The sequence below is a fragment of the Perognathus longimembris genome, chromosome 4, assembly GCF_023159225.1.
Source record: "Perognathus longimembris pacificus isolate PPM17 chromosome 4, ASM2315922v1, whole genome shotgun sequence".
Lineage (NCBI taxonomy): Eukaryota > Metazoa > Chordata > Mammalia > Rodentia > Heteromyidae > Perognathus > Perognathus longimembris.
In genome coordinates this window covers 1071076-1092282 of record NC_063164.1, presented here as the reverse complement: position 1 = coordinate 1092282, position 21207 = coordinate 1071076, and the positions used below count along the sequence as shown (strand labels likewise).

Sequence of the window (21207 nt, the reverse complement as noted above, 5' to 3'; positions counted from 1 at the left end):
GGGAAGCCCGCGATTGGCGCGCGGCGGGCGTGACGCCACGTCCGGCGGGGGAAGCCCGGCCTCGGCCGCCCCCCGGGGGGTGCCGCCGCCCCCGGGCGCTGGGTCCCGGCGCCGGCCCTCGGGGACCCCGGAGGCGGCCCCCGCCCGCCGCCCCCCTCCCCGGGACGCCCCCTTCTCCCCCGCGATCGGTGGGCTCGCGCGGGCGCGGCGGGCGGCGTCCCCGCGTCCCCCAGGCCGGGCGCGCGCGCGCGCGGCGCCCCGGGGACCGAGCCCCGGCCGCGCCCCGCCGCGCCGCGCCGCCCCGCCCCGCCCCGCCCCGCCCTCCCCGCGGCCGCTGGGGGCCGGGCCGGCGGCGGGGGAGGCGCCGAGTCCCGGCTGCGCGCTCGCCGCCGCGCTTTGGGCGGCCCGACCCGCGCCCGGACCTCGCGCGCCCCGCGCCGCACGCAGCCGGCTTTTGTTGTCTCGGTCGCCGCGGCCGGAGGAGCGCGAGCCGCGCGCCCCGGGACCTCGGCCCGGCCCTCGGCGGGCGGGGGCCGCGCAGGCCGGCCGCGACCCGGGCGAGGTGCGCGCGGGCGGCCGGGGCGCCGCCGGCCCCGCCATGGAGCTCCGGGCCCGCGGCTGGTGGCTGCTCTGCGCGGCCGCCGCGCTCCTCGCCGGCGCCCGCGGGGACCCCGCGAGCAAGACGCGGAGCTGCGGCGAAGTCCGCCAGATCTACGGGGCCAAGGGCTTCAGCCTCAGCGGCGTGCCCCAGGCGGAGATCTCGGGTGAGTACGGGCGCGGCGCCCGCCCCGTGCGCCCCGGCCGAGGGCTCCCCGTCCCCGGCCCCGCGCCCCCGCGCCCCCGCCTCCGGCCCGCCCGGCGCGGCCCCCGGCCCCCGGCCCGCCGCCCGGCCCCCTGCGCCGCCGCGCGCCCGCCCCCCTCGGTCGTCGTCCCCGAGCCGCGCGCCGCTCCGTCGCGCCCGGGCCCCCCGCGCGCGGGCCGGGCGGCGGCTCCGGGGGCCCGGGCTCCGGTGGGGGCCTCGGCCGGGGTCCGGCCCAGCGCGCCCGCGGGGACCCGGGCGCCGCTCTCGGGGCGCTGCCCCCCCCCCTCCCCGGCGTGGCTGGGCGGCCGGGGCTCCGGGCACTGCGGTGCCGGCCTCGCGGGGAGGTGTCGAGGGTCTTGCCCGAGGACCCCCAGGGGGACCCCAGCGGCGGCCGCCTCGGTGGGTCTGCGAGCGGATCCCCCGTCCCTGGCGGCGCGGAGCGAGGGCTGCGCGCCTTAGAGCGACCCGCGCCAGGGTTCCCCGACGATCCTACCCGAAACTTGTGCCCGCCGGCGCCCCCCGGCCCGCGCGCCCGGCCCTCGGGGCTCAGGGGGCCGCCCGGAGCCCCGACCCCAGCTGCAGGTGGTCGGTGCCTTGGATCCCGCCCAGGGGCCGTGTCATCTCTTTGTAAGAAGCGCGGCCCTCCTGGCGGCAGACTAGGCCCTGCAGCTGCCCGCGAGCCGCCCGCCCGCCCGCCCCCTCCCTTCCCGGCCTCCCGAATTGTCTGGGAGCTCGGGGCGCAGTGTCCAAGGACCTCCCAGATCCCAAGTTTCACTGTCAAGTGCCGGTGCCGCCCTCGGGGGCCTGTGCGGCTCGCCTAGGTCGCAGGGAGGGAAGGGCAAAGCAGACCCGCCGCGTCCGTCCGGCTCCAGAGGCTCTCCCCACGCTGAGGGCCAGCCGGGGCCCCCCTTCCCGGGGAGGATAGGAATGCTCACCGGGAAACGGGGGCTGTCCCAACGCCGAGGACGAGGGGAGCACCGTGAGCCATGGGCCCAGCCCAGGAGGGAGGCCGCCAGGCTCTAGCCCCCGGCCCCCAGCAGAACTCAGAACTCAGGACCTGCAGAACTCGGGCTGCTTGCCGGCCTGGTCCCTTCAAGCCCCCGGGACAGGCCTTCTGGTCCTGCCCCCTGCAGACTCAGCCCAGTCATCTTCCAGGAGGCCTCCCACCGTCCCGGTCTCTGGGCTCTGCCTGGAGGCGGCAGGCCCTGGCACAGTGTGGCGCGGGCTCTGCCCACACCCTGGCACTCCTGCCACACAGTAGGAGCCCCGGGCGCCCGGGGATGTCCGCCCAGCCCCGGGGCTCGGAGGACGCGCTTCTGCGAAACTTCGCACACCCGTGCCCCCGGGCGGCTGGTGTCTCTCCGGGGACTTGCTTCGCTTAGACCCGCTGGACACTGCGGTCAGGCAGGGGCTGAGGGGCAAGGGCAGGCGGGGTGGAGACGGCCATAGCCCGGTTCCTTCCGGGTCGGGGGCCCAGAGCAAGCACGCTGTTGGCTTGGAATCTGTGTGGGGCACGCTGCTGGCCGTTCGGCCGCCTGTCCCCCTGGAAGCCTCCGAGGGGGCCCTGCCTGTGCCCGGGACTCGAGCCAGTTAGCGTCTGCCCCCCGAGAGCAGCCCACTCCTTCAGCCCCGCGAGGCCGGGAGCTTCGTGCCGCCGTGGTCCTGCCAGTGTCCACAGAGGGGTGCCGCCCCCCATCCTCCGCAGAGTGAGACAGCGCCGGGCACTGGAGAGCGCATGGACCCGGGAGACCTGCCCGGGGAACCGTAGCCTCTGGGGCAGCAGCCAAAGCCGGCGTCCCCTCGGGCTCTGTCCCCCTGGAACCGGGCTCCGAGGACCGGGCGCCCTCTGCTGGGCCCTGGAGGCGCTGTCCCGGGAGTAGCCCTGGGTCCTCTGCCCGTTCCTCGGGCCCCAACGCCAGACTTCCCACGAGGGCTGTCCTCTCCAGGAGGGGTGGAGGCGGCCCGGAGCCCGGCCTGTGGAGGTGGGCGCTTCATTGAGTGTCCACCCCCACGGTGGGGGAACGCCCCAACGTCCCCTCGTGGTTGTGAGGGGCCTTCCCAGCTTCTGTCTGGGGGCGACCACAGGCCAGTACGCAGCTCCTGTTTGAAGCATTGTCTGGTTTCCTGGGCCGCCCGGCGGGTGGCGGCCATGAAGACGATGCCGACGGTGGTGGTCCTGATTTGTGGGTGCGGAGCGGGCCCGGAGGGGGCGGCCCGCCCTCCCTCCCCCCACGCCGGGCGCCTCGCCGAGAGCCGGGGCCAGGTCTTGGTGCTGGGAGACAGCTGCCGACTCGTGGCTCCTGCCTCCGCCTCCGCTCAGAAGGTCCTCCCTGGGCCACGGCGGTCCCCGGCCCCCACCGGGCCTGCTGGCACGGCTGGGCGCGGCCGTCGGGGGCTCCGTGGGGCGGAGAACCGTGCTCGGAGTCCCCCCTGTTGCCACGGAGCCGGGCCTGGCTCTGGGCCCGCGGCTCCGTCGCGTCCCTTTGTGCCAGCCACGCTTGGAGGTGGCGGGCAGGGGGGCCTCGTGGGAGTGGCCCGAGGCGGAGCCGGCTCGGAACCCACTGGGCGATAGATAGGACCTGTCCTGCCCCCCTGTGCTACGGGGCTCGGCCTCCGTGGGCAGTTTACGCCGTGGAGCCCGCACGGGGCCCAGGAGGCTCAGAGAAGAACTTTTCTTCTTTGTGCAGGTGCTGGCAGGCCCAGAGTCTAAGGGGGGGGTCTTCGGGCTGTACCCCTTCCCTCACCCTAGGAGGTGGCGTCTTACCACGCCAGGGCCACCCCCCCCCCCCCGAGCAGGATGCTCCATGGGCCCCAGCTGGGCGGGAGCGGAAGGCCCCAGTGTGGTCAGCATGGGTCCCCATGGGGCCCTGCCCCTGCCGTGCCGCAAGGAGCTGAGCTGCGCGGGGACCGGGCTGTGCAGGCGGGGCTGGCTGACCCGGCGGGGCACCTGCATGACTCAACACCCTGGGGCCCTGGAGCCCGGAGCCTCGGCGCTGGACGGGCCTGGAGAGGCCTCCGCCCGGCCTCCCCGGCTTGGGGATGATGACAGAGAGTCAGGCTCACCGCCCGGGGGTGCACAGGACGGGTAACTCCTGTGCCGCCTGCCCTCTCTGCGCCCCTCCCGGCCAGATGCCCTCCGTGAGAACCCCCGTCCACCCGCGGGGCAGCCCGCGTACCCGTGCCGTTCAGAGGGGCGCATCAGAGCCAGGAGCGCCACCCAGCCGGCTTCCTTAGGGCCCAGCCCGGCGGGCCGCGAAGCCAGCTCGCAGCAGATCACATCCGCTGCCAGGCATGGTGCTTTCTGGAAAGCTCATACCATCTCGGCGTGGAGGCTGAAACGGGTTGGGCTGACAGGGCCGCAGGGCTGGCCGGACCGCCGCCTCTTAGCACCTAGGATGCTCTCTGCAGACACCGTTCCCCGTGAGCCTCGGCCGCTCCCATCACCTTTGGGAGCCGGATGTGCACCCAGACGGCCCGGCCGTGCTGCTCACTGGCCCCAGGTGAGCACACCGGGGAGACGGGCCGGGCAAGGGGCTCCCCCGAGGCCGCGCCGCCTCTCCTCGGGCCGGGCTGTCCCCTGGCCGTCGGGGACCTGGGTGACCCACGAGGCCGGGACCCTGGGCCCTGCGTGGGGTGACGCGCGGCCTCCCGCAGCTGGCTCTTGCCTCGCTGGGTCTCTGGCGCCCGGAGTCTCTCCCTCCGTGGGCCTCGGCCGTCTTCGGGTTGGGGGGACCCCGGGGACCCCTGCGCCGCGGTCAGAGCCGGCAGCCGCGCACGGCAGGACGCGCGTGGCACGTCGCGGGGCCGAGGTGGACGGTGGGCAGCAGCCCGTAGACCCCTGGCTGCCATTCTCTTCACCGAGGGTCGCCGGCGTTCACGGGCAGGACTCGGGGCCCCCGCTTCTGGGTGGGGAGCCTGCCAGCCAGTGGGGGGCTAGGTCCGCGGGCGGACGTCCCGGGGCCGTGGAGCCCGGGGAGGGTAAGGCGGAAGCCTCGTGGCATGCCCGTGACCCCGCTCCCGGGGCCGGGGCCGGGGCGGAGGCCGCTGCTCATTCGCAGCACGCGCTCCCTGGATCCAGGCTTGGCCGGGTGACAGCGCAGCCCCTGGAGGCTCCGCCCGAGCGGCTCCCTGGCCGGCGCCCAAGGCTCCAGCCCCAGGCCCGGCGGCCGCGGCGGCCTGGGCTGCGCGGGGTGGACAGCCGGCCCTCGGCTGGGGAGGAAGGAGCCGGCAACGGGTACCGGGCGCTAGGTAGGGACTGGGCCAGAGCCCGCAGCGTGGCCCCCCGGTCGGCCCGGCGTGCCTGCCACCCGGGCCCTGCCGGTGCACGCGAGGAGCTCGGTCACCCCCGGGCTGGCCCAGGGCCCCCAGGGCCCTCGGGCTCCTTCAGGGCCGTGTGTCTGGAGCTGCCCCGGAGACGGGTCCCCGGGCACTTGCTGCCCGCCGCGTGAGTCACCCCCCGCCCCAGCCCAGGCTTGCCCCGCGCCAGTGTGGGCGCCGGCCGACGAGCCGGCCTGGGTGGGCGTGAGGGAGGCCACGCACTGGGGGGACGAGGGCGTCCGAAGAGCAGGGGCGGGGTCGAGTCAGGGTCAGGAGGAACGGGGGAGCTGGGCCTGAGAGCAAAGACCCCAACGTACAGAGAAGCCCGGAGGCCGGGAGGGCAGGGGCAGGGCCGGGAGGGCAGGGGCAGGACGAGAAACGGGCCTGCAGGCCTGGCCACGCCGGGGACACGGGGGTGGGAGAGCCAGGCCAGCCCCAAGCCCGGGCCCTACAGACAGACGGGCCAGGAGGACGGCAGGACGGCGTGGCCGTCTCAGCCCCGCCGGGTGGATCTCCAGAGGTCAGAGCCGACCCCGGGCCGGGGTGGCGGGCACCGTGGGGGGCGCGGCGGGGGCCGGGGGGGACCGGGCACCGTGTGGGCAGCGCCCCGCACCAACGCCGGGCTTCCTGCGGGCTTGGCCTCGCTGCACCGCGGTGAACGGGCATCGCCCAAGGGGCGCCGCGTCCACGCGTGGGGCTGGCGGTTGAGCTCCCACCCCTCCGGCCCCGCAGACCCCGGCCGCGCCGAGAGGACCCCCGTGCGGGGAGCTCGGGCCGGGGCCCCCGGGCGCCGCCCGCGCCTCTCGCCAGCCTGCTTTGTGCCGGGCCAGCCTGGGCTCCTCGTCTGGTGCAGGGAGCCGGCCACACTGGCCCAGAGGCCGCGGTGTGGAGCAGCGGGCACCGGCATGGCGGGGAGGGGAGGGCGGGGCCTCCGCAGAACGGGAGGCCGGGCTGGTGCAGGAGATGTATCCGTCCTCCTCCCGCTGCACCCTGCCAGGGGTGGCTTCCACGGGACTGGCCCCGTCCTGGGAGCGCCGAGGGAGGGAGGGAGGGAGGGAGGGAGGGAGGGAGGGAAGGAGGGAGGGAGGGAGGGAGGGAGGCTGGCCGGCCTGCACCTGGCCCCGGAGCCTGGCATCCGGGGGGCTCTGGCTGGAGCGAAGGACCCGGGCCATCCACGCTGTGGCCCTGGCAGGACCCCCCCCCCCGCCGGCGGACCCCAAGGGTCCCCGGGCGCAGCAGCTGTGGGCGCGGCCCGTCCAGCCGTCCTCGGGCCAGCCTGAGTGTCAGCCGGTTTTCGGGAAAGGAGCCAAGGAAGGGCACTGGGGACACCACGGGCCCGGGAGAAGCTGGCGGGAGAGAGGCCTGGCGGGACCCGCTGAGCCCGGAGGTCTGGGCACTTGCCACCAAAGGGGGCCTCCTTAGATGGCCCGGGCCCCAGCACGGGCCCTCCGACACTGTTGGGGACAGGGGTGGCTTCTCTGCCTGGGTCCCCCAAGTCCCCCTGCGGCCAGGCCCCGGGTCCCAGTGGACAGTGTGGGGCTGCAAACTCCCTCTCTCCAGAGAGACGTCCAGAATGATGGTCCCTGAGAAAGGAGCTGCGGACAAGGAGAAGGGGGGTCCCAGCCTCAGGACAGATAGAGGGGGGACAGGCAGGAAGAGGGCCCCAGCTGGTCCGTCCAGGCTGTGCTTGAACCCGCTCTCCAGATATGCGGCTTGTTTATGCACTCAGCTGCAGGCAGGTGTGGCTGGTACCTTTCAACTCTGCGACCCACGCGAGAACACAGGGGTCCGGGTCTCCCAGATGCTGCTTCAAAGTCTCTGGGGCCCAAAAATAATGCATCGTTCTTCCGCAGTCGAAATGAAGCTGGCATCCGTCGTTGGCCGCCCTCCCCGGATGGGGCCTGTGGGGCGAGGGGGCCCGCGCACCTGCCTCCCCGGGCGGGCGGGGTGCTGTGTGGGCAGCCATGCCCGGGGAGACCGCCCAGACCTCTGCCACTCCACGAGAACGTGTCGGCTCCTGCCTGGGCCTCCACCTCCACCCAGGAATTCCCCTTGGATGGGGAGCCAGGGAGAGAGGGGGGCTGGGAAGCAGTGACCCTGGACGCGCGCCCCTGGGGGGAGGGGGAGGGCTGGGAAGCAGTGACCCTGGACGCGCACCCCTGGGGGAGGGGGAAGGGCTGGGAAGCAGTGACCCTGGACGCGCACCCCTGGGGGAGGGGGGAGGGCTGGGAAGCGGTGACCCTGGACGCACCCCTGCAGGGGGGAGGGAGAGGGCTGGGAAGCGGTGACCCTGGACGCACCCCTGCAGGGGGGAGGGAGAGGGCTGGGAAGCGGTGACCCTGGACGCAGCCCTGCGCGGGTCACGCTGTGGCGTCCGCTGGGGAAGCAGCACGGTGGTGAGGATCCTGTGACTGGAGCATGAGGCGGCTCAAACGCCCACCGGGGTCCCGGGCCCAGAGCAGCGTGCCTCCGAGGCCGGCCTCCAGGTCCCTAGTAACACACCGGGGCTGCTCCGCCTTGGGGAGCAGGGGTTCCTGATGGGCGGAGGGGAGGCACGGTCCTCCATGGCCTCGTTGCCCGGAATGCCCACACCCGCGCTAGTGTATTTATGCGTGTTTATGTATGCAGTGCCAGCCCCGGCCGGGGTGCCGGTGGGGGGGGGCGCAGGCGTGCGAGTGCAGATTCCGAGGGGCTGCGTGTGCCACCTCCTGGGGGGACGGGCGAGTGGGCTTTGAGAAGCCATGGCCCCAGGGCCACGCCCACAGGCCGCCCCTCCCGCCGGACCACCTTTCACCCGCTCCTCCCCCAGAGGCTGTGGACATTCACAGGGCGGGCAGTCGGGCCTCCCGCGGTGCCCGTTCCCCCCATGGGTACCCAGGCCGCCCCTGGGCCTACGGTAGGGAGAGGGTGGGCATGCCATCTGGGAAAGCTGTGCAGAGCCCCGGCGGCCAGCCTGGGTGTCCCCAGTCCCTCCCGTCCCCAATCCCAGCCACCCAGGTTGTGTGTCCTCTTGAGCCGGCTTGGCCGGGGCACCCGACGGGCGAGTCGCGCGCCAGCCTGGGGCGCCGAGGACGGGCACCACGGTGTTCGGAGCTCTGTGCCGGGGAGAGGGGCCGGCAGAGGCAGGCGGCCCGCTGGGCAGGACCCGCGCCCCGCAGGGGCTTCTGCACACCTGATGTCCGCCGGCCCTCCGGGTCCGTGCGTGGGGCGGGGCAGGCGGCCCGCTGGGCAGGACCCGCGCCCCGCAGGGGCTTCTGCACACCTGATGTCCGCTGGCCCTCCGGGTCCCGTGCGTGGGGCGGGGTGGGGAGTGGAGGCCGGGGCGCTGCCCAGCGTGTCCAGGGAGGGCGCCAGTGGTAGAAGGGCCGGGAGGAACCCGGGGGCCTGGAAGCAAGCGCCGCGGGTCCAGGCCTTGAAGGACGGGGGGAAGGGGGGACCCCGGGAGCCTTGGTGGCGATCTGTCTGGCGTTGGGGGGCGGGGGGGGGCCAGGGCTCTGGTCAGCGGGCGCGAAGGGCAAGCCCGGGCCCGCCCCGGGCACCCGCAGGCCCGCCCCGGGCCCCCCCTGCCCCTCCGGCGCCCCGGCCGGCCAGGCTGCTTCCGGGTGAGCCTGGGGGTCCGATCTGCCCCCCCCCGCCACCCCGCCCCGGGTGTGGGCAGCGGGAGGACCCGGGCCCGGGGGGCGGGGCCTGGGAAGCCCACTGCGGTTTCCGGGGAGACGGAGGCGGGGCCGCGGGAGGAGCCGCCTTCGCCCCGTGCGCCGGCGCGGGACCTGCGGCGCCCGGGCTGCGGGACCGGAGCTGCCCGGGGCCGGAGCTGCCCGGGGGCCGCGGGGCCGGAGCTGCCCGGGGGCCGCGGGGCCGGAGCTGCCCGGGGGCCGCGGGGCCGGAGCTGCCCGGGGGCCGCGGGGCCGGAGCTGCCCGGGGGCCGCGGGGCCGGAGCTGCCCGGGGCCGGAGCTGCCCGGGGCCGGAGCTGCCCGGGGGCCGCGGGGCCGGAGCTGCCCGGGGGCCGCGGGGCCGGAGCTGCCCGGGGGCCGCGGGGCCGGAGCTGCCCGGGGGCCGCGGGGCCGGAGCTGCCCGGGGGCCGCGGGGCCGGAGCTGCCCGGGGGCCGCGGGGCCGGAGCTGCCCGGGGGCCGCGGGGCCGGGCCGGGCGGCCGGGGCGCGCCCCCCCTCGCCGCCCGCCCGCCCCCCGCTCCGGCGCCCGCCCCGCCCCGCCCCGCGGCGAGCCCGCCCTCCGCCGCGCCCACTGCGGCGAGCCCCTGCCCCGCCGCCGCGGCCCGGTCCGGAGCCGCAGGTGTGGCCGCTTTGTTCACCGGGCCGTCGGGGTCGGTGCCCCGCCCTCGCCCCGCCGCGGAGGCCCCTCGGTGACGCTGCCGGGGGGGGGGGGTGGGAGGGCGGGGCGCGGCCCGGGAGGCCCGGAGGCCGCTCGCCCCCCGCCGACGGAGCGGCCCCCGCGGGGGCCGGGGTGGGGGCCGGGCCGGGCCGGAGCGGGGCCGGGGCGGGGCGGGCGGGACGCGGCGGAGGGCGGGACGCGGCGGAGGGCGGGGCGGGCGGGACGCGGCGGAGGGCGGGACGCGGCCCCCGGCAGGAGGCGGCGCTGGCCGGTCGGCGCCTCCAGGTGCAGCCCGAAGCTTCTGGAGGGCGGGTGGGCGCGGCCCCGCCCCGGGTCTCCCCGGAGGCTCCGGCTCCGCGTCCAGCGGCCGCGGCGGGGCGCGGGCGGCTGCGGGGCTCGGCTTTGGGGGGGACCGAGACGGGACCGGCGCTGCCGCCGTGGGCAGGCGGCTGAGGTCGGCCCGGAGGGGGGTCTGGGCCCCGGGAGCCCCGCATCGGGGGGGAAGGGGAGCCGGGCGGGAGGGGGTTCTGGGCCCCGGGAGCCCCGCATGGGGGGAAGGGGAGCCGGGCGGGAGGGGGTTCTGGGCCCCGGGAGCCCCGCATGGGGGGAAGGGGAGCCGGGCGGGAGGGGGTTCTGGGCCATCCCCACCCCCTCCACATCTGGAGGGAAGGGGAGCCTCGCATGGGGGGAAGGGGAGCCCCGCATGGAGGGAAGGGGAGCCGGCGCTGCCGCCTTGTCTGCTGTGTTCACGAGGAGCCAAGCCCGGGGACTGGGTGGTTGGGACCTGGAGGCTGAGCTATTAGAGCCCTGCCCTAAGTAAACAGCAGCCCCCTCCCCAGCCCAGGAAAACCTGGGGGCACCGGGGAAGGACAGCGGGTGAAGTCAGCTTGGGCAGTGGTCGGGGCCGTGGGCGCAGGCCTTCCGCGTGGAGATGCCTCCCTCGTGCGCGTTCGCCCTCCCCACTCCCTCTGCAGCCCGCCTTTCTCCAGGGATTCTCCTAGACCTGGGGCCGGTGTCGGGGCGGGCATGGTCGGTCGGGGCGGGCATGGTCGGTCGGGGCGGGCATGGTGTCGGGGCGGGCATGGTGTTGGGGCGGCCATGGTGTCGGGGCGGGCATGGTGTCGGGGCGGGCATGGTCGGTCCGGGTGGGCATGGTGTCGGGGCGGCCATGGTGTCGGGGCGGGCATGGTGTCGGGGCGGGCATGGTGTCGGGCGGGCATGGTGTCTGGGCGGGCATGGTGTCGGGGGAGGGCATGGTGTCGGGGCGGGCATGGTGTCGGGGCGGGCATGGTGTCGGGGCGGGCATGGTGTCGGGGCGGGCATGGTGTCGGGGGAGGGCATGGTGTCAGGGGAGGGCATGGTGTCGGGGCGGGCATGGTGTCGGGGCGGGCATGGTGTCGGGGCGGGCATGGTGTCGGGGCGGGCATGGTGTCCGGGCGGGCATGGTCGGTCCGGGTGGGCATGGTGTCGGGGCGGGCATGGTGTCGGGGCGGGCATGGTCGGTCCGGGTGGGCATGGTGTCGGGGCGGGCATGGTCAGTCGGTCGGGGCGGGCATGGTCGGTCGGGGTCGTGGGATTCCGGTTGGCCAGGCCGGCTCACACCACCCTCTGCAGGCCGACGCGGGTTCCTGCACCGGGCCCAAGCCTGAGCCCTGCCGCGGGCCGGGCGGGGGGCACCTGGCCCAGCCTGCCCGGGGCCCTCAGGCCGGCGCCCGGGCTCTGGCTCCGTGTCTTCACTCCCGTGTCTGTCCGAGGAGGGAGGGAGGGCCGGGGGCTGTGCTGGGGCGGCTGGAACAGCGCAGGCCACGGGCCGGCTGGGCCAGGAGTGGGGGCTGGGAGGCCGCGGGGTGGGGCGGGGCGGAGGACCCCGGTGCCCCAGTGCCTGCCCGGGGGGGAGGGGGGGCTGTGTTTCCTGGGTGTCTGTGACCTTAGCTCGCCTCGCCGTCTCTTCTTCACATCCTCACTGCGTGGGCCGCCAGGACCTGGGGGGGGGGGTCACGAGGGAGGCGCACAGAGGGAGGAGGAACCAGAAGAGATGCGCCGAGCCGCTGCCGCCCGTCACCCCGGGGGCCCCCCGAAGCCCCGTGCTGCACCCGCAGCCTCCTTCCGGGCGTGTCCTGAGCCTCGAGGACGCCTCTTACCCAGTGTGGCCCCCCAAGCTGGGCGGGGGCTCCGCCCTCAGAGATGCGCGGTGACTGCCCACCGGGCCCAGAGCGCCCCTTCTCTTCCATCCATGAAAGAAGGGGGAGCACCCCAAAACAAGGGGCTGGGCCTGGACGCACACGCCCCTTCTCTTCCGTCCATGAGAGAAGGGGGAGCACCCCAAAACAAGGGGCCGGGCCGGGACGCGCACACCCCTTCTCTTCCATGAGAGAAGGGGGAGCGCCCCAAAACAAGGGGCCGGGCCGGGACGCGCACGCCCCTTCTCTTCCGTCCATGAGAGAAGGGGGAGCGCCCCAAAACAAGAGGCCGGGCCGGGACGCACACGCCCCTTCTCTTCCATCCATGAGAGAAGGGGGAGCACCCCAAAACAAGGGGCTGGGCCGGGACGCGCGCACCCCTTCTCTTCCATCCATGAGAGAAGGGGGAGCGCCCCAAAACAAGGGGCCGGGCCGGGACGCGCACACCCCTTCTCTTCCATGAGAGAAGGGGGAGCGCCCCAAAACAAGGGGCCGGGCCGGGACGCGCACGCCCCTTCTCTTCCATGAGAGAAGGGGGAGCACCCCAAAACAAGGGGCTGGGCCGGGACGCGCGCGCCCCTTCTCTTCCAGCCTCGTGGTCGCTGGGGGGGCACGGCGGTACCCTCGCAGGCCGGAGCTGCCTGTGCTGGCTCCCGGCGCAGCCCCGAGCAGGGACGGGAAGGGGGCGGAGGGGGAGCAGGCGTCATGGGGGTGGTGGGTGCCTCCCAGGCGCACCCCACATGGCAGCCCCCTTTCTCTTGACCCCCCCCCACTGGAAGATAGCACCCCTGAAGCGGGATGACGCTTCTTGCCCCCGGCCTCTCTGCAGGCCCTGGGGGTGCCGGGTCCTGGGGTGGGACCCCCAGGCTGAGACCCCGGCTTGAGAGGAAAGAGGACGAGGCTGCCCCCCGGTCTGTCCCGCTTCTGCCCTCCCTCCTCTTGCCCCAGGCCCCCTCCTTTCCCTGCCCTCGAGGGCTCTGCTTGCCCACCCGTCTCCATCCCAGACACTGTGCGGCCCAGCACCCCAGCTCCGGCAGCCCTGCAGTAGGATGCATTTCGTAGATCGAGTCGGGGCGCAGGTACGCCCTGCCCCCCCACCACACACACTTGTGTTCCTGGGGTGCTGACACAGACGCTTGTGGCTGGTCCACACGCTCCTGCTGGCTCCGCGTGGGCGCCGTTGCCGGTTCCACCTCCAGGCCTGGGCTTCGCGGGGCAGGTGCTCTGCCCGCTGCTGAGGCTCCGGTCCTGGGACAGCGGGCTTCTGCACCCTTCCAGCTGGGCCTCCTCGGGGCCCCCTCAGCCCCCCACCCCTGAGCAATGGCAGTTCCGGCCCCCCACACTGGGCCCAGCCCTTCCCGCCTTCCTACCCCAGCCAGAGAAGGGAAAGGAGGCGGGGCGGGCCGGGCCTCTGGGGCCTCCGGGCCGCACGGAGCGGCTCCCGATTCCGGGACCGCTGCGGATCCCTCCCCCAGCCCCAGCCCTGTCGTCTGCCTCCATGGCGCCGGGCCAGGCTGGGCCCCCTCCTGCAGGCGTGGGAGGGCAGGCGGGCTGCACGGGGCTTCAGTAGCCCCCCACCAGCCCCCCCCCCCGGCTGTCACCTGTGTCCCTGGAGCTCAGTCCCCCGGTCTACCAGAGGGGGCACTGCCTCTCCTCCTAGCGGGCCTGGCGCCTCTCACGCCGTGGGCCCCTACCCCAGGGGCCGGGTCAGCCGCACGCAGCCCCCCACCCCGCCCGGCCTCACCCGGGGCCCCCGGCCGCCCGCCAGCCCCTCACGCCGCCCCTCCCCACAGGCGAGCACCTGCGCATCTGCCCCCAGGGCTACACCTGCTGCACCAGCGAGATGGAGGAGAACCTGGCCAACCGCAGCCGCGCTGAGCTGGAGGCCGCGCTGCAGGACACCAGCCTCGCCCTGCAGGCCACGCTGGCCGCCCAGCTCCGTGGCGTGGACGGTGAGCCGGGGCCCGAGGAGCGGTCGGGGCTGGAGGTGGGCGGCGCCGGCCTTTCAGCCATCGCGTCGGCAGGAAGCGACCGGGGTGCTGGGCCGTACCCCGGGAGGTGACGGGGGGCTGGGCTGTACCCCGGGAGGTGACGGGGGGCTGGGCCGTACCCCGGGAGGTGACGGGGGGCTGAGGTGTACCCCGGGAGGTGACGGGGGGCTGGGCCGTACCCCGGGAGGTGACGGGGTGCTGGGCCGTACCCCGGGAGGTGACGGGGGGCTGGGCCGTACCCCGGGAGGTGACGGGGGGCTGGGCCGGACCCCGGGAGGTGACGGGGGGCTGGGCCGTCCCCCGGGAGGTGACCCAGCGGCCTGCCCCCCTCCCCTGCGCACAGACCACTTCCAGCAGCTGCTGAACGCGTCGGAGCGCGCCCTGCGGGACGCCTTCCCCGGCGCCTTCGCGGAGCTGTACACCCAGAACGCCCGCGCCTTCGGGGACCTGTACGCCGAGCTGCGCCTCTACTACCGGGGCGCCGGCCTGCACCTGGAGGAGACGCTGGCCGAGTTCTGGGCGCGGCTGCTGGAGCGCCTCTTCCGGCAGCTGCACCCCCGGCTGCTGCTGCCCGACGACTTCCTGGACTGCCTGGGCAAGCGGGCCGAGGCCCTGCGGCCCTTCGGGGACGCCCCGCGGGAGCTGCGCCTCCGGGCCACCCGCGCCTTCGTGGCCGCGCGCACCTTCGTGCAGGGCCTGGGCGTGGCCGGCGACGTGGTCCGGAAGGTGGCCCAGGTGCGCACGGGCCCGGCGCTCCCCCCCCCCCGGGGTGCCCCGGCCGAGGGGGCCCCCCGCTCTGCGCCCCCATCGAGACGGCCGCTCGCGGGAGGGCCCGGGCCCCGAGCGCCTTCCTCGGCCGCTGCGAGCGGGGAGGGCCGGGAGCGGGCGGCCGGATGAAGGGGCGCGCGTGGGCGTCGTCCGGGGCGAGGCACCGGGGGCCCCGTGGGCGTCTGGCCGTGGGGGGGAGGCGGCTCGGGCCCCGCCCGCCCGGAGCCCCGTCCGGCGGGAGGGCCTCGCAGCCCGGGACGGGAGCGGCCGGGGGGGGGGGACTCAGGCTGCCCTCCCCCCCCCCCAGGTGCCCCTGGGCCCCGAGTGCTCCCGGGCCGTCATGAAGCTGGTCTACTGTGCGCCCTGCCTGGGCGTCCCCGGCGCCCGGCCCTGCCCCGATTATTGCCAGAACGTGCTGAAGGGCTGCCTCGCCAACCAGGCCGACCTGGACGCCGAGTGGAGGAACCTCCTGGGTGAGTGCCGGCCCCGCTGCCCAGCCTGCCCGGGGGGCGTCCGCCAGGCGCCTGGACAGTGGACAGCCCTGAGACCAGGAGACTAGCCCACCTGAGGCTGAGGGGCAGATTCCTATGGGATGTTCCCAGGGTTGAAAGGCTGGGCCTCACCCTGGGGGTTCCGTGGAGGGCTGGGAGGCTGGGCCTTGCCCTGGGGGGCTCTGTGGAGGGCTGGGAGGCTGGGCCTCACCCTGGGGGGCTCTGTGGAGGGCTGGGAGGCTGAGCCTTGGGGGGGCTCTGTGGAGGGCTGGGAGGCTGGGCCTCACCCTGGGGGTTCCGTGGAGGGCTGGGAGGCTGGGCCTTGCCCTGGGGGGCTCTGTGGAGGGCTGGGAGGCTGGGCCTCACCCTGGGGGGCTCTGTGGAGGGCTGGGAGGCTGAGCCTTGGGGGGGCTCTGTGGAGGGCTGGGAGGCTGGGCCTTGTTGGGGGGGGCTCTGTGGAGGGCTGGGAGGCTGGGCCTCACCCTGGGGGTTCCGTGGACGGCTGGGAGGCTGGGCCTCACCCTGGGGGGCTCCGTGGAGGGCTGGGAAGCTGGGCCTCACCCTGGGGGTTCCGTGGAGGGCTGGGGGGCTGGGCCTCACCCTGGGGGTTCTGTGGATGGCTGGGAGGCTGGGCCTCGCCCTGGGGGTTCCATGGAGGGCTGGGAGGCTGGGCCTTGCAGGGGAGGTGGGCTCTGAGGAGGGCTGGGAGGCTGGGCCTCACCCTGGGGGGCTCTGAGGAGGGCTGGGAGGCTGGGTCTTGGGGGGGGGGGGCTCCGTGGAGGGCTGGGAGGCTGGGCCTCGCCCTGGGGGGTTCCGTGGAGGGCTGGGAGGCTAGGCCTCGCCCTGGGGGGTTCCGTGGAGGGCTGGGAGGCTGGGTGTTGCCCTGGGGGGCTCCGTGGAGGGCTGGGAGGCTGGGCCTCACCCTGGGGGTTCCGTGGACGGCTGGGAGGCTAGGCCTCGCCCTGGGGGGTTCCGTGGACGGCTGGGAGGCTGGGCCTCGCCCTGGGGGGTTCCGTGGACGGCTGGGAGGCTGGGCCTCGCCCTGGGGGGTTCCGTGGACGGCTGGGAGGCTGGGCCTCGCCCTGGGGGCCTCTGTGGAGGGCTGGGAGGCTGGGCCTCACCCTGGGGGTTCCGTGGACGGCTGGGAGGCTGGGCCTCGCCCTGGGGGGCTCTGTGGAGGGCTAGGAGGCTGGGCCTCGCCCTGGGGGGTTCCGTGGACGGCTGGGAGGCTGGGCCTCACCCTGGGGGTTCCGTGGACGGCTGGGAGGCTGGGCCTCGCCCTGGGGGGTTCCGTGGACGGCTGGGAGGCTGGGCCTCGCCCTGGGGGCCTCTGTGGAGGGCTGGGAGGCTGGGCGTTGCCCTGGGGGTTCCGTGGAGGGCTGGGAGGCTGGGCCTCGCCCTGGGGGGCTCTGTGGAGGGCTGGGAGGCTGGGCCTCGCCCTGGGGGGCTCTGTGGAGGGCTGGGAGGCTGGGCCTCGCCCTGGGGGGCTCCGTGGAGGGCTGGGAGGCTGGGTGTTGCCCTGGGGGTTCCGTGGAGGGCTGGGAGGCTGGGCCTCGCCCTGGGGGGTTCCGTGGACGGCTGGGAGGCTGGGCCTCGCCCTGGGGGGCTCCACAGGGACAGAATTCCCCGTCCTGCCCACTGAGCAAGTGCTCAACATGCATGATGCCAACAAGTGGCGTCCGGCCTGCCAGCACTGGAGCAGCACCTGGGTGTGCTGGCATGGCGCAGGCGCGTGTGCCCCGACCTAAGGGAGCCCACGTACGTGTGTCATGCGTGAGCTAGCACGCGTATCTGCTGGTGCAAGAGCCATTACGCCTGCACACCAGCACGTGTCAGTGCGTGGGACACAGCTGGTGTGTGTTTATATCCGTGTTACACACGGACACCGTGATGAACACCGGGGGTAATCGATACAACCACACGGGTGTGTGTGTGGTGTGACGGGAGCAAGACTGAGACAGCCTGTGTGCTGTGAGCTGCGGGGGGCACGTGTGCAAGGGCGTGTCCTGTGTGGGCGAGGGCTGGTCCCGCCTGGGTGTGGCTCACACGGGCCCCCTGCTGGCCCATGCCTTGGCCTACCTACTAACGTACACCTGAGGTGTGTGCACACTACTGATTGCTCACGACTAACACGTGCGTGTGCGCGTGCCAGCGCGTGCTGCTGCTGTCAGTGGCTCGTTCTAGTGTGTGTGTGCACGATGTCCCCTGTGGGTGATTACTGACGTGCACACGCCACGTGTGTGTGTGTGCACGCGCGCCGACACCTGTCCCAGACTCCATGGTGCTCATCACGGACAAGTTCTGGGGCCCGTCGGGCGCGGAGGGCGTCATCGGCAGCGTGCACGTGTGGCTGGCAGACGCCATCAACGCGTTCCAGGACAACCAGGACGCGCTCACGGCCAAGGTGCGGGCGGGGGGGGGGGGCCGGGGGGGCGCCCCACGGCAGTGGCCCCGCCTGGGCCTGAGGGACCCTCCTTCCACCTCCCCAGGTCATCCAGGGCTGCGGGAACCCCAAAGTCAATCCTCAGAGCCCCGGGGCCGAGGAGACGCGGCGCCGGGGCAAGCTGGCACCGCAGGAGAAGCCCCCCGCGGGCACGCTGGAGAAGCTGGTGAGGGACCCCCGGGCCCCCGTGCGGGCCGCGGCGCCCCGGCGCGGGGCCGGGCGGCGGGGCGGGCGGGCGGCCCTGCCCTGGGCCGCCCGGTGGCCTCACTGCTGTCCGGCAGGTCTCTGAGGCCAAGGCTCGGCTCCGGGACGTCCAGGACTTCTGGATCGGCCTCCCGGGGACGCTGTGCGGCGAGAGGATGGCCATGAGCGCCGCCAGCGACGACCGCTGCTGGAACGGGATGGCCAAGGGGCGGTAGGCGCCGGCCCCGCCGCCCACGGCCCGCCCCGCGGTGGGGGGGTCCCCTCGGGGCCCGTGCCGGGCGGGCTGGGGCTCGGGGGGCCCGGCCGGGCTGTGTCCCGCCGGGCCGTCGGCGGCAAGGGCCGGCACGGTGACCCGGGGCCCCGTCCCCGCCCACAGGTACCTGCCCGAGGTGATGGGCGACGGCCTGGCCAGCCAGATCAACAACCCCGAGGTGGAGGTGGACATCACCAAGCCGGACATGACCATCAGGCAGCAGATCATGCAGCTGAAGATCATGACCAACCGGCTGCGCGGCGCCTACGGCGGCAACGACGTGGACTTCCAGGACGCCAGTGAGCGCCGGGGCGGGGCGGGGGGCGCGGGGGGCGCGACGGGCAGCCCCGCCAAGGAAGGGCGCGGGGCCGGCCGGCCCCTGCCGGCCCCGTGAGCGCACGCATGGCCCACTGCCGCTGCCACCCAGCCGGGGCCTGGCCGGCCAGGGGGTCTCTCCATCTGTGGCTCCGGCAGGCACAGCCAGGGGTGGGCAGAGACTGGGGGCCTGCGGCCTCCTGCCCAGCCAGGCCGCTGTGGCCACCAAGCAGCTGGGCCAGAAACATCGGGGTCCCAGACTAGAGGCCCCACATAGAAAGGACATGGGGTCCCTAGCTAGAAGCCCCCACATAGAAAGGATGACAGAGTCCCAGGCTAGGAGCCTTCATGTAGAAGGGACACCAGGGTCCCAGGTTAGAAGCCCCCACACAGAGAGGACATCGGGGCCGGGGCTAGGAGCCCCACACAGAACAGACATCGGGGCCCGGGCTAGGAGCCCCCGTATACAAAGGACATCGGGGCCCGGGCTAGGAGCCCCTGTATAGAAAGGACATCGGGGCCCGGGCTAGGAGCCCCTGTATAGAAAGGACATCGGGGCCCTGGCTAGGAGCCCCTGTATAGAAAGGACATTGGGGCCCGGGCTAGGAGCCCCTGTATAGAAAGGACATCGGGGCCCGGGCTAGGCTGAGCCCCACAGAGAACAGACCTGGGGGCCCGGGCTAGCGCCTCCTCTCCCCCCAGGCGATGACGGCAGCGGCTCCGGCAGTGGGGGTGGCTGCCCAGAGGATGTCTGCAGCCGAAGGGCCAGCAAGAAGAGCTCCAGCGCCCGGACGCCCTTGACGCACGCCCTCCCCGGCCTGTCGGAACGGGAGGGGCAGAAGACCTCCGCCGCCAGCCGCCCCCGGCCCCTGCTCCTGCTTCTCCCCTTGGCGCTGGTCCCCGCGGTGGCCGGGCCCTGGGGGCGGTAACCGTCCCTGGGCTCCGGGGACTAAGCCCACGGGAAACTGACTTGGCGCACCCACGGGACAGGAGATATTTAATGGCCCTTGGCCCCCAGGGGCCCGGGGCGGGGGACGGTGGCTGTGTGTGCCGGCAGGGAGTGTGGGACCCTGGCTTCCCAGGTCTGCCTTGCCTGCCTCCCTGGCTTTTAGTTTTGTACGAGGTCCTCAGGTGTACTGGGAGCCAGTGTCCCCCAAAAGCCATGTATTTCAGGGACCTCGGGGGCTCCTCTGACTCTCCACCCCTCTCCCCAGCTCCTACGCCATCGCAGACGCAGCGCCTCCGCACCCCACCGCACCCCACCGCCGGGGAGGGCGGGGCCGCCCGCAGCACCCCCGGTCGGGGCCTCGCGGGAGCGGGCCTTCCTCCTGCCTCTCCCCGAGGCTTCCTCCCAGCTCCGGGGGTGAGAACGCCATGAGGCCCCCACAGCCCCGCCCCAGGAGCCGGCCAGGGCCGCCAGGCAGCCCTGCCGGGAGCTCATGCATGACCCCCCCTCCCCCGGGGCCCGGGAGCCGGCCCTCCCTCCCGTGCCGGCGCTCGGCTGGCATGGCTCTGCCGAGGCCTGTGCCGCCCCGTCCCCCGTGGAGGGCGAGGCGGCCTCCGCAGGCAGAGCCGCCGCCGCCGGCAGGCTCGCACCTCGAGGGCCCCGGGCTGCACGAGGACGCGCGCCCGGGCGAGCTGACCCCCTCGTCCCCGCCCCACACGGAGGGGGTGCCCGTGCCAGGGCTCGGGGGGCCCAGGGCTGTCATGTGGCCACGGGAAGTGGGAGTGGCTGGTTAAACTTCAGCTCAGGGCCAGAAAGACCTGGCAGTGCCTGTCCAGGGGTGCCTGGGCCCCCCCCCCCCGCCCCGGCTGCGCTGCAGGGGCTGGGCTAGCTTTGATAGTCAAGGGCTTTTCCAGAAATGCACATTCACAGATGCCTCGCCCACCCGTTCCCCAGACAGCGATGGAGGGCGGGGCCCCGCTTGGACCCGGGCGTCCCGTGGCCCGGGAGCCTGTCCGGGCCCCTCGCCCCCGGACACAGCAGTGGGTGGGCACCGGGGAGGGCTGGCGTCCCGTGGAGGAGGAACTGCACGGACGGGAAGACCTGGTCTCAGGAACGCCTGCGAAGGCTGCTCGGCGCGTCTCCGTCACTGGACTCGAGAGCTCCGCGAGGGCGGCGACCCCGGCTCCGCCGGCTCTCAACCGGGCCACGTGGGGCCCGGGCTGGGACAGCCCTGCTGAGGCGAGCAAGGCGGGGGCCACGGCTGGGCCCGGGCCCTGCCTCCCGGAGGCCCTTGTCACTTGGTGCCAGCAGGTGACGTGTGGTGTTGGAGTCCTCGTATGAATAAAAGGCTGGAGACCCACGGGAGGGCCGGGCCTCCGTCGCTTCTCTGGCCGACAGGCTGCACGGGTGCCCTGGCCGGCACCGCACGGGCTCGGCCCCACAGTCCCTACACGCGTGTGTCAGCGTCCATCCAGCAGGGCCCGGGCACCATCTGAAGGGCCAAGCACCGGCGCCCCTCCGGGACGATGGGCAGAGGGAAGGACCTACCGCGCGAGACAGACGTGGCAGGCTCTGCCTGCTGCCATCTCCTCCCCAACCCCAACCTCGGGGCGCGCGGCCCGGGACCCCCAACCTCGGTGCACGCGGCACGCCAACCCCAACCTCGGGGCGCGCGGCACGGCACCCCCCCAACCCCAACCTCGGGGCGCGCGGCCCGGCACCCCCAACCCCCAGGAAGGTTCTGGGTCTCGCCGGGGGGCCTCAAGTGGCAGAGGTGAGTCGGGCCACCCCGGGGTCTGCCGCCGCTGTTCTCCCGTGTCCCTGAGGGTAGGGCGGCAGGCCTGCCTCGCCCGGGGACGCCCTCCTGGGGGGGACGGGGGCGCAGGGCCCGGCCTCCGTGGCTGCGAAGTCGGCACGGACGCACTCAGGAAGCCCCACTCCGGAACGTGCGCCGCGGCGGGCACCTTTATCTGGGAGCTGCAGCCCACACCGGTCTGCCTGGCACGTGTGTGCCACTTCTGCCCTGAGCCCCGGGGGGCTGGGCACGGGGACGCCCCGGGCCTGCTGGGCCAGGCGGCACCCGGAACGCACATCGAACGTGGCTACGCGGGGTGGGGGGCGTCTGCCGTGGACGCGGCTCCCGTGACGGTGGGCCCGGCAAAGCG

General features: G+C 74.8%; 1 protein-coding gene across 1 annotated transcript; it reads left to right on the top strand.

The window, feature by feature from the left end:
• Nucleotides 1-375: 375 nt before the first annotated feature.
• On the top strand, nt 376-20445 carry Gpc1 (glypican 1). The gene is made up of 9 exons (XM_048344397.1): nt 376-764; nt 13425-13583; nt 13966-14357; nt 14698-14863; nt 17155-17285; nt 17371-17490; nt 17606-17739; nt 17905-18080; nt 18799-20445. The coding sequence occupies exons 1-9, from the start codon at nt 599-601 to the stop codon at nt 19023-19025; spliced, it is 1671 nt and encodes a 556-aa protein (XP_048200354.1). The 5' UTR covers nt 376-598; the 3' UTR covers nt 19026-20445.
• Nucleotides 20446-21207: the final 762 nt, after the last annotated feature.